The sequence below is a fragment of the Geotrypetes seraphini genome, chromosome 1, assembly GCF_902459505.1.
Source record: "Geotrypetes seraphini chromosome 1, aGeoSer1.1, whole genome shotgun sequence".
Classification (NCBI taxonomy): domain Eukaryota; kingdom Metazoa; phylum Chordata; class Amphibia; order Gymnophiona; family Dermophiidae; genus Geotrypetes; species Geotrypetes seraphini.
Genome location: NC_047084.1, coordinates 61575948 through 61593568, shown reverse-complemented (window position 1 = coordinate 61593568; position 17621 = coordinate 61575948). Strand labels below are relative to the sequence as shown.

Genomic DNA, 17621 nt, shown 5'->3' with positions numbered 1-17621 from the left:
TAGATAAAACTTTAGCATTTCAAGCAGGTGAACTGCAATCTTGGTTGGATAAATGTATTTACCAGGCCACGTCTTATTGTTCTTTTCGGAAACTAGTTAAAACTACCCTTTTTGGTAAATTCATTACTTAACCGATGTAGTTAAAATAATTCTTGTTAAGAACTGATTGGATTTATATTCCGCTGATTGTCCAGCGGCTTCTTAATGTGAACCGCCTAGAACTTTTGGTAATGGCGGTATAAAAGAATAAAGTAAAGGGAGGGAAACGCAGCCTGTGCCCTGAAACCCGGAGGGAATTTTACTCAGGATGCATACAGCCTGGGCAAGCGAGCTCTCTGGGGAATGGACCCCGAGTCTGAGAAGGTTGGCACACAACAGGCTTGCTCCACAGGTTCCACCAAAGTTTCTCTGTGAAGCAGCAGTCTGGCTCTGTAAGACTGTATCTTTTCCTCCAGCAAAGGACATCACACGAGGTCTCACATCATTGAAGACACTGAGAAAAAAATAACTAAGTGAAAAAATGAGAAAAAAAGATGCAGAGCAGATCAAAAAAACCTCTGCCCGCATTGCTTGCAGAAACTGAAAACTGTAGGGGACTCTTACTCTCTTGCTAAGTTTCAAGTTTCAAGTTTTATTGATTTTGATATACCAACTATCAAATTAATATCTAGCTGGTTTACAATAAGATTACAGTATAGAAAAAAAAAATAATAATAAAAGTATATATATAATTCATTTAATAGTATTGTGTGAACATAAATAACATTACAAGACAAACTGGAAAGTGAGGGTGGAAGGGAGGGAAGGTTAAAAGTTACATATTGGAGATAGAAAAGGGTGACAGTGGGGTTAGGATAGAACATGGGGGGGGGAGTCATAATATCAGAGCTATTTATTGTTTGCAAAAGAGGGAATAAGTGAGACTCTATATGATATCAAATGCATCGCGGAATAGGAAGGTTTTTAGTCCTGTCTTAAATTTGTCAATTCGTGGCTCGTTGCGGAGATACAGTGGTATGGAGTTCCAGAGGGTTGGGGCAGTTACTGCAAAATTTACTTTTCGTGTATTGTAAAATTCTTTTATGGATGGGATGAAAAATAGGTTTTGATCAGTTGATCTTAATGTACGTGGGGAACTATGAGGAATGAGGAGTTTATCTAGAAATAAGGGAAGATGAGAGAGTTTAATTTTAAAGGTTAGGATGATGATTTTATAAGTGATACGGTGAGTGATGGGAAGCCAATGTTCATTTTTGAAAAGGGGAGAAAGAACACGTGCTCAGAAAAGTGTTTGGATTTCTGCAACTCCTGGATTGTGGGAAGGGATTGAACACCTAGAGTATGGAATCTGGAAGGGACGCAACAGAATTGCACTTATTAAATGAATAGCTACAAAGAATTAGTTTTAGAGGTAGAGATTCAGGAAGGAAAAGCATTAAATTTATTAGTAGGATTATTAACCACCTTTAAGAAAAAAATTAATTCAAGACTATGGTATACAGCAGGTACAGCTTGACAAACTTACAATTTTGTCAGCATAACAACTGTAAGATGACCAAATACTGTCAAACCTCGGTTTGCGAGTAATGCGGTTTGCGAGTGTTTTGCAAAACATTCTCGCAAATCTTTTCTCGTAAACCGAGCATTGACTCGATTTGCGAGCACCCCCCCAGCCCGATAACCGGCATCGCTCCCCTCCCCCCACTCATGAACGCCATCCCCCCACGTGAACAAGCACCCCCGCCCGAACATTCAATCTTACCCCCCATCTAGCACTGGCACGCAGCCCACAGGACATGCCAGTGCTGCTGAAAGAAGCTCCTGCCTCTTGCCTGGGCCTTGAGCATCAGTGCTCCCCCTTCCCTCAGCTGACTCCCAAACTCTCACGGCAGCGGCAGAGTTCAAGCTTTTCGTGTTCCTGCCTGGTCCCGCTCTGCTCCATGAATGGCTGCCGCCAGTTCTCGTGGGACTGACAAGAGTCATTCATGGAGTGAAGCGGGACCAGGCAGGAACATGAAAAGCTCACGCCTGCCTCGTGCTCTGCTCTGACGCTGCCACGAGAGTTTGAGAGTCAGCTGAGGGAAGGGCAGGAGCACTGAAAGCTCCTGCCATACTGCACTGGACAGCAGGATTTTTTTAAAATGCTCCGTTCTGATGCTGTCGCAAGAATTTGGGAGTCAGCGGATGGAAGGGCAGGAGCACTGAAAGTTCCTGCCATACAACGCTGGACATCAGGATTTTTTTAAAAGATAGGGGGGCCTGCCTGCCTGCTTGCTTGCCTCGAGGGGGGCCCTGCCTGCCTCAGGGTGAGGGGCCCTGTCCCAGCCTATCACTAGACCTGCTCTGGGTCCTGTCCCTACCACTAGACCATCAGAGGGGGGACAGGGTACACAATTTGGTTCAAAATTATTTTTTCTTGGATTTTCCTCCTCTAAATGTAGGTGCGTCTTATGGTCAGTTGCGTCTAATAGAGCAAAAAATACGGTACCTACACACATTGCATAACAGTAGGTACACACTTGCCATGCATGACCTTTTATAAGTTTTATCATCAATTATGCAATTTTGCAAAAGCCTTTTTTTGTGTGTAAAACTGGCTTTACACTTGGAAGCAGGTTTATAAAATTACCAACAATGGAGTTAACTTCATAATAGGATGCCAATGTGAAATGTCCAAAAAGGCATCAAATTTATTAAAACCTAATATTGAAACTAGGCACATCCTCTATAATAAAACCCTAAGCGCGCATGCACACTTAGGATTTTGTGATCCCTGCCACCATGGTGTCTGCCTCCATGCTGAATTCGATTTACGAACATGGAGGCAAGGAGAACACGCCAGAGACTCCCCCCTCCCTCCCGCCCTCACTCACCAACCGCTGCCGCCGCTGCTCCTCTTCAAAGCAGCCTGCTGAGGATCACCAGCCAGCTGTAGCGAAATCTCGCAGGCTGCACTCCAGCTCGGTAGCACATTCCCTCTGACACAATCTCGTGCATCAGAGGGAACATGCTACCGAGGTGGAGAGCGGCCTGCAAGGTTCGCTACAGCCAGCCGGAGATCCTCAGTAGGCTGCTTTGAAGAGGAGCAGCAGTGGTTCATGCCGGTGGGCCAGAAGGAACCAGAAAGCCGGTATGGAGGGAGGGTAAGAATGGGAGCAATACAGGAAAGCAGGAGCAACAGGGCGAGAGGGAAAGGGGGCTGCTTTGGGGGGAGGGGTGTGCTGGAGGGCAGACAATCATGCTTTGTTCTGGGGGGACAGGAGGGGGCCACGGAGCAGGCAGGCATGGCACAACAGGGGGCCGGGAGAGAGGGAAAGGGGTCTGCTTTGTGGGGAGGGGTGTGCTGGGGGCAGACAGCAATCATGCTTTGCTCTGGGAGGGAGGAACAGAAGGGGGCCACGGAACAGGCAGGCATGGCACAACAAGGGGCCAGGGAAAGGGGGCTGCTTTGGGGGGAGGGGTGTGCTGGGGGCCAGACAGCAATCATGCTTTGCTCTGGGAGGGGGGAACAGAAGGGGGCCATGGAGAAGGCAGGAATAGCACAACAGGGGGCCAGGCTGAGAGGGAAAGGGGAATGACAGACAGACAGGGGGCCAGAAAGGCAGACAGACAGGAAGACAGATAGCGTCTAAGGAGAGATAAACAAAGAAAAACAGACAGACAGCATCCAAGGAGAGAGAGAGAAAGAAAGAAAGAAAGACAGACACACACATCTATTCTAGCACCCATTAATGTAACAGGCTTAAAGACTAGTAATTCATAAAAGATAATTTTTAAAAAAATCAGTCCAAACCTAAATCACTGAGCCAAGCCAAAAAGCTTTGAAAATGGCTCCATATTTATTGCATTCTTAATACATTCTTCAAAAACCAAATAAATAAAAAAGGGTTAAGTACTCAAATTAGTAAGACCTCTCCTGAGAAAAATACCTGTTATGGCTTATGTGGCTCTCTCAATGTCAATCATTTCCATTGTAACACATCCCCCTATTTGTACAAGACCTATACACCTTTTTCACATTAAAACACCACCCTGATGTAATCCAAATATGGCTCAAAAATTATAAGTAAAACAAAATACATTTCTGACAATATTGCTTTCAGCTCACTGTAATAGTAGGGTTACCAGATTTTCCGGAACAAAAATATGGACCCATGCCCTCACTCCCAGGCCAGCCCAGTTCTGCCTGGCCTCACCCCTTTCCACCCGAGTCATGCCCCATACCCTTCAACCTGTTCGCTTGTCAGGAGGGCATCTGCGCATGCGGTGGTGTTACACAATGACATCAAATGCATGCGTGTGATGTCGCTGCGTTGCGTTTGTGCATGGGCAGATGCCGTCCTGTTGCTGTAAGCTGGAAGTTTTTCAAAGCCCAGACAAAGTGCTGGGTTTTGAAAAGCCATCCGGGGAAATCCAGACATCTAGTAACCCTATGTAATAGCTGCCTCAAGGGGAGAACCCAGTACGAGTGCAAAAATCTTAACATAAAATCCTTATTAGGGCTTGGGAGGGATCAATAAAGTTTTTGTCTCCCTCCCCCCCCCCCCATCTGAGCCCAGGAAGTAGCAATGTAGGACATAGGAGGTGGAAGTATTTTTTGCTCCAACTGGAGACAGAGGAAGAAATTGAAAGCATCTTTAGCCTTAAGTGTGGAGGCAGCAGAAGACATGAATAGGCTTCAGGAAGTGTGTGTAAGTAGAAAATGAATGAAGGCTGAGTGGAGAAGGGAGGGAAGAGACAGTCGAGTGGCCAAGGGAAGAAGATGGAGAACCTGAATGGAGGACAATGAGTTTATGAAATGGTTGCACAGAGGTGAGCTGGAGGCAGTGTATTCACAAGGGGTGAAATGGACTCAAGAGTAATTTTAAAATAGGTCGCCAAAATGAGAAGGGCCATACAAGTGCCTATTTTTAACCTATGTAGATAAAACACATGTAGCTGCGTATGTGTCATTATACTGAAGAATACTAGCAACAATTCTACTTAAATAGCAGTTACATTCCCCCCTCCATATTTGCGGGTTTAGGATTCATGAATCCACTTATTTGTGAGTCTCTAAACCACCCCGCCTCCCAGACCTCTCCACGGCTTAGTTTTAAAGCCTGGTGGTCAAGCGGTGAAGCCCAAATGGCTTGTGAAACTGCAGCAGGAATTCACGGCAGTCATTTTTGATTGTGGCTCTACATGGGGCAGAAGCGTAGTAAGATCGCTCCTGCCCTACTTCATAACTAGACCACCAAGCTTTAAAAGTAAGGTGTGGAGAGATCCGGAAGACAGAAGGGAGGTGAGGTGGTTCAGTATCAGCCCTACATTTATTTGCAATTTTTTTTATATTTGTAAGGGGATTGTGTCCCTAATCCCTGCAAATATGGAAGGGGGAAGTGTAGATTGAGGCCACTTACATTTGGGCCTACTCAGGAACAAAAATAAATTTTAGTGTGTAAAGCACACAAATATTTTAGAAAATATGCATGTTAATTGTTAATCTCTCTCTGCTTTGTCCAAATTCTTCAGTAGCAATTTTCACACACATTTTATGAAATATATGCATGCTTTATGTGTCTGCACCTGAGCTGCTGTAGATGTCCATGGCTTCAATCTAGCCAATTTTCTGAAAGATCTGTGTTAGCATTGGCACATATGTGCAAAAATTCCTTTCTAAAATTATCTCCACCATGTATTTACAAATCCTTCCCCACCCCTTAAAAAGTTATTGTGAGAAGATAGAAAGTAAGTACAGTACTAGAAAAGCTTTCAGATCCCTGCATAAGAATCTATTTATTCATTTTATAGAGCAATTTATGCTTGCAGTACCTCACTATAACCACTAGGCTATACTAAATGCTAAAGAAATACATAAATACCATGCAGAACATTTTTCTTAATGCTTGTATAGAGCACAACTCTGCATCAAGAACATCACAGTATAATAAATCTCATATTAGTACATTCGCTCAGGACTATTATGAAGACTAGAGATAAATGGCATTTTGTAATAAAGCAAAATTTAAAAGCCCAATCTTCGTATCCATTTAGCCTAATAGCATAGTAGATCAGTGGTTCCCAAACTTTTTCTGTTCACAGCTCACTTAATGTTTCAAAATTTTTCCACGGCTCCCCTGCTCAAACGATAGTTCTGTAATCTAATGCATACCTGAGATGATTATTAATTAAAAAAATTAAAACAGCTCATCATAGACGTTATCACAATCTTGAATTATTTGAAAAAAGTTCAACAACGAATATAAAAAAATATCACAAAATATATTGATAGAACTAGTGAGATGGATGAACTTGCTGTTTATTACAAATCTTCTCAAACCTTGGAACCATATTTGATACGGCCAATCTCATTTCTTGTTCCACATTGATTTTCGCTCAGTATTTACTTTTTTATCCAAGCGAGCGCCGAAAACCCAATCTTGCATAAATAGGATATTGCAAACAGAATTAAGATTCTCTGTGCTTTACTGCTTAACAGTGGATATTCATCTCTTACTGAACACCAAAATTCAGTAATATCCATGCTGCTAAATCGTGTCTTGAGCGTCTGCTCGCTAAACAGCTCAATGAGATTTTCTTCTTCAGAAATCAGCTGGAGGTTTGGATCTGAAGGCAAATTTTGTAGGGTCATCTTCTCGAAAATATTTTCTAAATCATTTGATTCTTTGTGATAGGTGATCTTCAAAAACTGATTTTATATTATCAGACAAAACAACTTCATTGGAGATCATGAACTGCTGCAAAAGGGGAAAACAATCTTTGCCACCGTCTTCATGCATTTTTCTCCACCATAATTGTAATTTTTTTTTTGAAAGCTGAAATTTTCAAGATCAATTTCAAAATGTGCATGTTGCTTCCTTGTAAGGCGAGATTCAGCGTATTTAACTTTTCAAAAATATCACACAAGTATGCCAGTTTCATCAAAAACTCTGTCTCTACAAAGTTCTGGCATACTCGTGTTTTCCTTCTTCAAGAAAAATGTACAGTTCTTGTAATTGAAATATACAGGCCAACATATTGCCGCAAGAAAGCCAGCATGAATGGCAGTAGAATAACAAAGATGTGTATTCAGCTCCTAATCTTCACACAATTTTTTGAAAAATCTTGCTTTTACTGTGCGAGTTTTTATAAAGTTTATCACATCTACCACGTGTTCTAGGACCAAATTCAATGTAGGACTCAAATGCTTTTTTTTTTTTTTTAATCTTTATTCATTTTTAATACTTTCATTAAGTGAATACAAGGAAAAGAATACATTGCTTTGATGCGAGTACTTCTCTATGGATTATGCAATGGGTCCACATTGCAGCTGGGGCTTTCTTTCAAATAAGTGCTTGTAATCTTCCATAACAACCTGACATCGAACGACCACCATCTGTTCAGACCCCAATGTATTTTGTCCACTCTAAATTATTTTCAGTCAAATATATTTAGGATCTAATCTAATCTGTTATTTGTGTGTTGCGCTAAACATATAAAGGTTCAAGGCGACTTACAGCAAGAAATGAACCAGTAGATAATCCCATACAAATTGGTCTGGGTGACTGAATGAGAAAAAGGCGAACCTGATACTGGAACTCACTGCCCCTATATCTGGGAAGAAACACATTCCCCACCTTCATGTTGAACACCTCTCACAGATGTTCCAACTCTTTGGAAATCTGAAGATCCATCCCAAAGATTGAAGAAGAGAAGTCACCTTTTTATGTCACTTTGAAACAGTCCAGTCTGTAAAACTCTCAAATCAACCAGTCGCCCAAGGAAGGATGTACCTGAATCCCCTCTTTGTGACAAAATGGAACCAGTACTACCATTACCTTTGAAAATGTACGTGGAGTCGTGGCTAGGCCAAATGACATCTGCCTAAAGTGGTAGCGCTGCCTGAGGATGGTAAAACGAAGCTACCGCAGATGCAGAGGCTAAATGTCAATATGTAAGCAATCTACTTCTAGAACAAGCGCTGAAAGAACTCCCTCGACTGAACCGCTGTAATGACCAATATCACAGTTTTTTTTACTGAAACAATTGATTTTGAGAAAGTAATTGATCCGTATAAGATCCAGCACCGGTCTAACCAATCCCCTCTTTTTGGGTACCATAAAGGAAATAGAATAGCTTCCCTTGCCCCTTTGTCCCAAGTTCCATTAACACCTTAAGGGGCGTAGCACCAACATCACCTTTGGCTGCACAATACCCGATGACCCCAAGAAAGAATCTTGAATAGAAGAGAAGGATTGAAAGTTGCCATTATCCTAAATAATGACAAAAACCCATTGACCCTACATCATCATGCTTTCCCTTCGCGAGAAAGACCTGATGAGCTGGCAGAGAGAACCAAGTGCCCATGAAATGAAGTATGGAAGGACGTGGTACGGTCTAAACAAGAGTTGTAAATTCTGGATAGAATAAAGGAACTCTGCTAAGAAAAATCCAGTTTGCAATGCCAGTTTGCGATGAAAGAAGGAACATAAGAAGGAGAATTAAACTGCCAGCCTGTATTATACCTCTTATAATTCTGAAAATAAGGCCTCAACAGGAAGGATTCAAAATAACTCCTAGGATTAACCTATTGCAATCTCAGTTAGCCATAAGTCCTAAAAACCACTACCGAGTCCATGCAAACTTCTTCAAAACCCAACTGCCCTTAAAGAGAAGATGCACTAGGTGAAATCTATAAGCTGTATTCACTGCCTCATGGCAAACGATCTGCACTCTTGATGCCTACAAAACAAAGCTACCATCCTGAAAGAAAACTCCACCTAGCCTTGCCCCCCCCCCTCCTCCCCCCGAGATCTGCCTACTTTGTGGCTCCAAGGCGAAATGCATACTCACATAGAAATGTGAATGTGGAAAAAAAATATGGGGGGGGGGGGCTGCTTAGCACACACCAGGAAAATATGGTGCCGCAAAGTTTGCATGATAGCCTGCAAAACACAGAGACCCTGCGGTGCTCTTGAAATAAATAAATAAAGCCAGTTCTGTCCACTGAAAAAGGACAAGGTTCCACCAGGCCACCCTGCTCTGCCATTAGAGTCTCCCCCAACTGGAAATCTATTACTCTACCACTATGAATTATTTCTATAGCGCTACCAGAGACACGCAGTGCTGCACAGAAGCGCGCACCTCCCCTGCGCAGCAAAATCTGAGCTGCTTCAGCGACCTGCTAATTAATTTCTGTAAGTCCCCTGAACAACCGTTCACACCAGTGCCAAAAGGATTTTGGCACTGAACACCACACAAACATAGCTTTACTACCTCTGCTACGCTAGAAATCATAGCAGGCAAGAGATAAAACTACCTATACCAAAAATACTTTCACACACAACGCAGAAACCCGTAGTCTAACGTTTCGTTAACATAAACACACATACTCACAAAACTGGGCAAATCACATTTGTTGCAGCTGCTGGTTGTTCAATACTGGCCGAGCCAATATACTCACAAAGCTGAGCAAATCACATTTGTTGCAGCTACTGGTTGTTCAGTACTGGCCGAGCCAATATACTCACAAAGCTGAGCAAATCACATTTATTGTAGCTGCTGGTTGTTTAGTAATGGCAGGGCAAAGAACCCATAAGCCGAACAATAATTGGGAAATATGCAATGATACTCTGTGAATAACTCAAATTAGTATACTACTGTGTTTCACAGATATTATAACTATATATTCTTATCTTTTCGTTCTTATATATAAAATATTTTTTGGTGATGTGCTCAGACCTGTAACCCAATAAATAGTGTAGTCACTGCATTGAGTTTAACATGGGGACCATCATTGCAATCACCTGTCCCCGGCCCTCCCTAATAGGATTAAACTTATTCAGATACTATAATAGTACTTATCTGAATGGAGAGGTATTTGCTGTTAAACTGGAGCTGGTTAAATCTCAATGGTGACTGTGTTCAAATCAAATGAAGTGATGCTTAAAATCCAATGGTGATTGTTTAAATAGTCTTCAATTCTCGTCCCCCCGACTCGAGTTTCGTATTCTTCGTCGGGGAGGGACACTGAAAATCTATATCTGTTGCTGGCTAACTGAGACCAGACACGTTCAAAATCTCCTGGCCATCTGCCAGGGCAAAGAACCCAGACATTAAATTTGGTCTCCCTTTTCTTTTCGTTTTTTAAACTAAGGGAAAGAAGAAAAAAAAAAATTGAGACCAAGTCAGACCCTCTATCATTGGAGGGAGGGTGAGGCAGAGACCTGGGGGGGCCCAGGTGTAACCACTAAAGCCGCCACCATTCAGCCGGACACCCCTGTCTCACTAAAGAGAAAACCTCAACAGGAGAAATAGAATGGTCGTCTCACTGAAGAGAAACCTCAACAGTAGACATAGAATGGCAGTCTCACTGAAGAGAAACCTCAACAGGAGAAAATAATTTTCCAGTCAAAGCCAGAATCCAGGAGTTAGTTGAATAGTGACCATCACCTGCTGAGAGATAGAGCATACTGAAGATACAGGAGACGTGCCAGCCAATAGGATCACCTGTTAATCAGTTTCTTTATCTCCACCTGCTGGTAGATGTGCGATATCCCACTAGTATCTGGATTCATCTGCTGCTGTTGCTAAGGAATATTTTGTTCTTGAGATTTTTTGTTGTGGGTAGATTCAGTTATATCCCGTTAAGATTTCTTCAAGAGGCGGACCATGCTGGGGAGAAAAGGTGAATGAAATTAAGTTTGGAGGGTGGTATGTTGACTATGGATGCTAGGATCGGAGCATCAATGATATCTGTGGCTGGCATAGAACTATGGAATACCTTACCTGGTATCCTGTGGTTTTATATGGGGGTGGATGAATTTTAAGAAAATGCTGAAAACTCAATTATTTGCCAATGCCTTCTTATGCTAAGGTATATTTCAGTTGATCTAAAGCTTGCTTGTATTTCTGAATTGATTTAATTTGTGCTCTATCCCTATTATAACAGGGACGATTAACGATGTTATTTAGACATGTCTATGTTATATGTGATAATCAGAAGGAAACAAGATTTTATGTATGTGATATAGAAACCACGTAGTTGTATGCGGTATAGAAATTTTTTAATAAATAAATAAGTGGTGCAGCTGAGTTTCTGTAGAGTATGAGATGCATAATGCAAGATGTTTTGAATTTTATTCAGGATGAAATGGGTAGCCAGTGAAGTTGTTTGAAGTAGTTGGAGATTGAGTCATTTTTTTCAGTTTGAATATGAGTCTTATTGCTGTGTTCTGTATGAGTTGCATTTTGCAGACAAGGTGTATTCCCATGTAGATGGATCTCAAACAAGTCCTGAGCCTTTGCACTTGCGGTATATATTTTTTTTTTTTTTTACAAAAAAGAAGTTCTTCCACAATGGCATTTCCATCTACAAAACGTACATAACAAATCAAATGTGCATCCTTATTATTATCCATGGTCACATCCAGACACAGACTGTAACTTCCATCCTCACGGATCCTCTCTACATGACCCAGAGGGGTTTCACTCAGGATGCATACAGCCTGCGCTTAAACCCCTGTCAAGGTCAGCGGGCAAATGAACTCCCAGGGGAATGAACCCAGAGTCAAAGAATGACGGCACACAGCAGGCTGGCTCCACAGATCCAACAAAGTTTCTCCGTGAAGCAGCACTCTGACAGAGGACCATTGGAAAGGGGTCTCAAGGCACTGAAGTCACCAAAAAATACAAGTTTTAAGCGAAAAAGAAGCAGAGCAATTCAAAAGACTTCTGCATGGATTGCTTGCAGAAATTGAAACTGTAGGGGGCTCTAACTCATTCTCTAAGGTAGGAGGAGCATATGCTTAGAAAAAGTGTTTGGATTTTTTCAACTCCCAGATTGCGGGAAGGGATTGAATACCTAGCATATGGAATCCAGAAGAGACATAACAGAATGCATGTTTAGATTAGGTATGCATAAACTCCATCCTCAAGTTGCTGCATAAAATTTGATCCCACACCTAACCCATCCTAATACTAACCAGGGGTGCATAAACCTTGATCCTTAAGTGCTGCAAACCAGTCAAGTTTTAAGGATTTTGACAATGAAATTTGCAGAGATCTATTTGTATGGATTGCCTCCCATTGTACGAAATAAATTTCATCCAGTGTCACTGTGAAAATCCTGTAAACCTGATTGGATTGTGGCACTCAAGGATTGAGGTTACACACCCTTAGTTTAGATTTTGGAAAGACCAGGGGTAGAGACAAATTTTATCCAGGCAGCAACAATATCCAGCTTCTGTCTAGATGTATTTGTTGTTTTAGGAGATAATATGAGTACCAAGCTTATCTTTAAACAGATAATTTATGTATTTAAACTTAGGAATGCATATTTAGAAGTCCTACCTAAATAGGCTTCTGAACATAAAATAAAATATAATTAGGTTGATAAATCACCCAATTACCTTTTTGTGGCGACTGTCCTTCTGAATATTGCTCCTAGAAAATTTAGCTTGGGAGAAACCACCGATGTCATGAAGGCAGCAAGGCTCCTCTTACCTCTTTTGGCTGGCTGCCAATGGCAATGCTACCATCTTTGTTGTACTTAATAGGTGCTCCTCCCTCCTGTATTAAAGTTCCATAACCAGTGGGTGTGAAGAATGCTGGAATCCCGGCTCCACCAGCACGAATTCGTTCTGCAAGGGTTCCCTACAAGAAAACAAAGCCCCAAAACATGAACAAAAAGACTGCATACCACAAAGTTTCAAGTTTTATTTTAATTTGATGAATTGCTTATTTAGATTTACTAAGCGAGTTACAATAAAAAAAAATATAAACATATATTTAGATATACCATTTAAAATTTTAAAATGATGGGTTAGACCAACAAACTTACAGACTAATCAATACACAAGGTAAGGAGGGATAGAACTACAATTCAATGCTTTAAAGTACAGAAAAGAACTATAGATGGAAAGAACATTAGGGAGGGAAAAGTAGAAACCTGGGAGGTTTGAACATAATTTAAAGATTAAAAGCATCTTTAAAAAGGGAACTCTTTAAGTTATTTTTAAAATGGCTGAGATCATTTTCCTCTCTTACATGCTGAGGCAAAGTGTTCCAAAGTTGCGGAGCCATCACTGAAAACATATCATGTTGTCAAGTTCCGATAACTTTCAAAGAGGGGAATACTATGAGCTTTTGGTTAGTGGACCGGAGAGAACGTGATCTACTATAAGGGATAAGCAATTTATTAATAAACTAGTGTTTAAGCCCGTTACATTAACGGGTGTTAGAGTAGATGTCTGTTTTTTGGGTTTTTTCTTTGTCTCTCTCCCCTTGGACGCTGCCTGTCTGTCATTTTTTCTGTCTGTCTCTCCCTATGTCCTTAGTGCCCCCAGTACCTCCTTCCCGTGTCCTTAGTGCCCCCAGTACCTCCTTCTCATGTCCTTAGTGCCCCCAGTGCCTCCGTACTGTGTCCTTAGTGCCCCCAGTGCCTCCGTACTGTGTCCTTAGTGCCCCCAGTGCCTCCGTACTGTGTCCTTAGTGCCCCCAGTGCCTCCGTACTGTGTCCTTAGTGCCCCCAGTGCCTCCGTACTGTGTCCTTAGTGCCCCCAGTGCCTCCGTACTGTGTCCTTAGTGCCCCAGTGCCTCCGTACTGTGTCCTTAGTGCCCCCAGTGCCTCCTTCCCATGTCCTTAGTGCCCCCAGTGCCTCCGTCCTGCTTAGTGCCCTCAGTGCATCCTATGTCCTTAGTGCCCTCAGTGCCCCTTTCTATGTCCTTAGTGCCCCCAGTGCCTCCTTCCTATGTCCCCATCACTATCTTCCAGACTTTGAACCACCCCACTCCCTCATGCCAGCCTGCCTGCCTTCCATCCCCCCTGAGCAGCATGTTTCCATTTAATCCCCCCATCCCTCCTCGATGCCAGCCTGCCTCCCATCCCCCTGAGCAGCATATTTCCTTTTAAACCCTCCCACCCCCCAAAGCCAGCCTGCCTGTCTCCTTCCATTCCCCCTGAGCAGCATGTTTCCATTTAACCCCCCCCCTCCCGGCCAGTGCCGACCCTACCTGGCACATCTGAAACCCCCCTTGACCCTCCCAGCCGACCCTCCCACCGCTAGACGGCCGACAAACCTCCCGGTTCCAGCAGCGTCCGAGGCACAGTAAACATGCTGCTTCGCGGTCTTCTACTGCCCTAATTTCCTCTGCTGCATCTCTGATGATGTCATCAGGGACGCGGCAGAGGAAATCAGGCCAGTAGAAGGACACGAAGCAGCATGTTTACTGTGCCTCGGATGCTGCTGGAGCTGGGAGGTTTGTGTTCGTCTCGCGGTGGGAGGTTGCGGCGTATAACCTGCCGCCGGTCGTTAGAATGGAACCCTAAGCGCACATGCATACTCTTACCTGCCACAGACCTACAGATCAGGGAACACGCAGGTAAGAGTGCGCATGCGCGCTTAGCATTTTATTATAGTAGATTGCGGTTCATTAGTGGAAAGTTTTAAATACTAAGAGTAAAATTTTAAAAGTGATACAGTGGTTAATTGGGAGCCAGTGTGATTGAGGTCCTGATGCTACAGGGATAGGTGCTCCATTCAACTTAATAGATTTGCTTCTTATGTATTATACATACTGTTGAAATATCTCTATCATAACTCCAGCATGATAGGAGATCAATGTGGAATCCATGAACATATATCTTCTACTCCAGAAATTAAGGGCGTGTTTTACAAAGCTGCGCTAGCGGCTGCCGCGCGGCAACAGCCCCGAAGCCCTTTAAATCTCAATGGTCTTCGGGGCCGTTACCGCCCTGCAGCCACTAGCGCATCTTTGTAAAACAGGCCCTATTTCTTTAGATGTTTAAAAAAAAATCTGTGTTAAAAAAGAAGACCGATGTACTGGGGATTGAAAATTATATTTCTGACCATCAGGATATAAAATCCTCCACAGATCAACCAATCCCAGCGGGATCAAATAAGTGGCAATCTCTCTAGGATATGTTGCACTTTTACACTTAGGCGACCAATCCAGTATTTGGGTTCAGTACTTGATTAAAGTCACCTGTGAGGATTACGGATGAATTAGATGCATCTAGTACTAGAGCTGCTATAGATTTGAAAAAGCCGGCCGTTAAGGAGTTGGGAGTATAGAAATTTATAAGAGTAAATGTAGTACTTGTAGTGTAAAAGTAACCAGTGCCCATCTACCATTAATATCAACACGGGAATAAAGTACCTGAATGTCTGTATTTTTATTATGTATAGCTACCACTCCATTTTTAAGGACTATAGGGGCAGCAATAAATTGAGAGCACTGCCCACCCTTATGTTTGAGTAATTCATGACCAGAAAGATGAGTTTCTGTTTTTGTTTTATAAAGGTGAGCACTTTCTTACACTTAATGGGATGGTTGAAGCTGTTAACCTTCCAAGAATTTAAGACCTCTCAGCAACATGCTAAATATGCAAGATGTGAGAACAGGTGCATAAAAAGAATAAAATTCATAGAGCACCAACCAAGAAAATATATATAGAAATAAACATATAGCCCTTCCTCTCCCCAACATGCAGTCTTCCAAATGTGCCACACATACATTCCGGGTTATTCAAACCCATTACATACTGTCCCCCCGATTCCTCCCTAGTCTATGCATTAAACAACCTATAGAAGTTTTAAAGGCTTAATCATCCAGCAGTCTTATCATATACCTTATTCAAAAGTCAGATGGCACTACGATATATTGGACTGGGAACTTTTCTTATTTTCTTACTTACTTTGTTTGTTTGGATTTATATCCCACCCTCTCAGAAGAGCACAGAACAGGTTACAAGTTGACATACATAATAACGCATAACAGGGTATACATAATAAACTAGAACAGAGTATAGTAATGTAGAGCATGACAGTACATTTTTGGTCATGACATGATAGGACAATACATAGTGGAGCATGATAGTAGTCAAAAGCATGGCAATACTTAATAGGATATGACAACACAAGACCTCATACAGCATGAGGTAGTGATTTTATGAGTTTGGTATGACAATGCAGTACCTAATAGAGCTTGACAGTACATTATAGTGCCTAACAGTACAAAGTGTGTTAAGGCAGTACATAAGAGCATGGCAGTGCATTAGGATACATAACGGTACATGGTATGGCAGACAATACATACCTGGGAATGATAATATGCTAGGTGTGGTATAGCATGGAATGTCTGGCAAAGTGTGGAAGTATCGGCAATGACAGTGCATGACAGTAGAGAATGGCACAGTGACAGAATTCATCTCCGTTACAGTCCCCATGGATTACTGCGAGAAACCATCCCCATGTCAATCTTTAAAGATAAAGAGAAGAATCAGAGTATGAATGGGCCCAACCACTGACCCTCAAGCCTTGTATTGAAGAATGCTGTTGTAGAAGGACTGAGGTTGAGATAAACACTAAAGAATGACACAGGATGGTTTCCCATGATATCCACAGGGATGGGAACGGTGATGAATTCTGTCACCGTGTCATTCTTTACATAACACACATTGTCATGCGCTGTTATGTACCAAGAATGACATGACATGGTATGGTAATATCAGTGATGGTTGATCTTGTTAAATAAACAGTGGTATTTAGACTGGAGCTATTTCACAGAAAGTTAGAGGAAGAAGTGAGCTTTCTTGCCTTCCTGAAGATCAATACTCCTAATGATCCGATGTGAGGTGGCAGTTTGCTCCAGAGACATGGTAGGTAGTATGAGTAGAATATTTTCCAGGGATTCTCAAGGCAAAGGGAGCATCCCAAAGAGGCATGTAGTTTTTTTTTCTTCTTGCAAGCAAAGTTGCTGGTTTGTGGTGTAAGGTGGTAGTTTGGAGGTCATATAGCGCTTACCGTAACAGTTGTTATCCAGGAACAATAGGCAGCTATTCTCACATGTGTGTGACGTCATCCATGGAGCCCGGATGCGGACAACCTCGCAAGCATACTTGTTAGAAGCATAGAAACGTAGAAAATGACGGCAGAAAAGGGCCACAGCCCATCTTAGTCTGCCCACTCTAATGACCCACCCCCTAACTTCCTCCATGAAGAGATCCCACATGCTTATCCCATTTTTTCTTAACATCTGGCACGCTGCTGGCCTCAATTACCTGTAGTGGAAGATTATTCCAGCAATCGACCACCCTTTCGGTGAAAAAATATTTTCTGGTGTCGCCATGAAATTTCCCACCCCTGATTTTCAACGGATGCCCTCTTGTTACCGTGGGTCCTATAAGAACAAATATGTCTTCTTCCACCTCGATACGGCCCGTGACATATTTGAACGTCTCAATCATGTCTCCCCTCTCTATGCGTTCCTCGAAGTTTGAGTCAGCTGCACCGAGCATGCGCAAGTGCCTTCCCGCCCAGCACAGGGCAAGTCTCCACAGTTCAGATAGCTAGCAGAGAAGCCAACCAGGGGAGGTGGGTGGGTTGTGAGAATAGCTGCCTGCTGTCCCTGGATAACAACTGTTACGGTAAGTAACTGCTTTATCCCAGGACAAGCAGGCAGCCTATTCTCATATATGGGTGACCTCCAAGCTAACCAGAATGGGATGGTGGGAGCGTTGGCAACTTAGGAGAATAAATTTTGTAATACTCTCTGGCCAAAATGGCCATCTCGTCTAGAGAAAACATCCAGACAATAATGAGAGGTGAAAGTATGAA

At 42.5% G+C, this 17621-nt stretch overlaps 1 protein-coding gene across 1 annotated transcript in view; it reads right to left on the bottom strand.

Annotated features, from left to right (window-relative positions):
- OXCT1 (3-oxoacid CoA-transferase 1) overlaps positions 1-17621 on the bottom strand; it is a 283735-nt gene that overhangs the window by 197859 nt on the left and 68255 nt on the right. The window contains exon 5 of the mRNA XM_033932237.1: positions 12487-12636. Coding sequence (XP_033788128.1) covers positions 12487-12636 — 150 coding nt within the window. The remainder of the gene's footprint in view (positions 1-12486; positions 12637-17621) is intronic.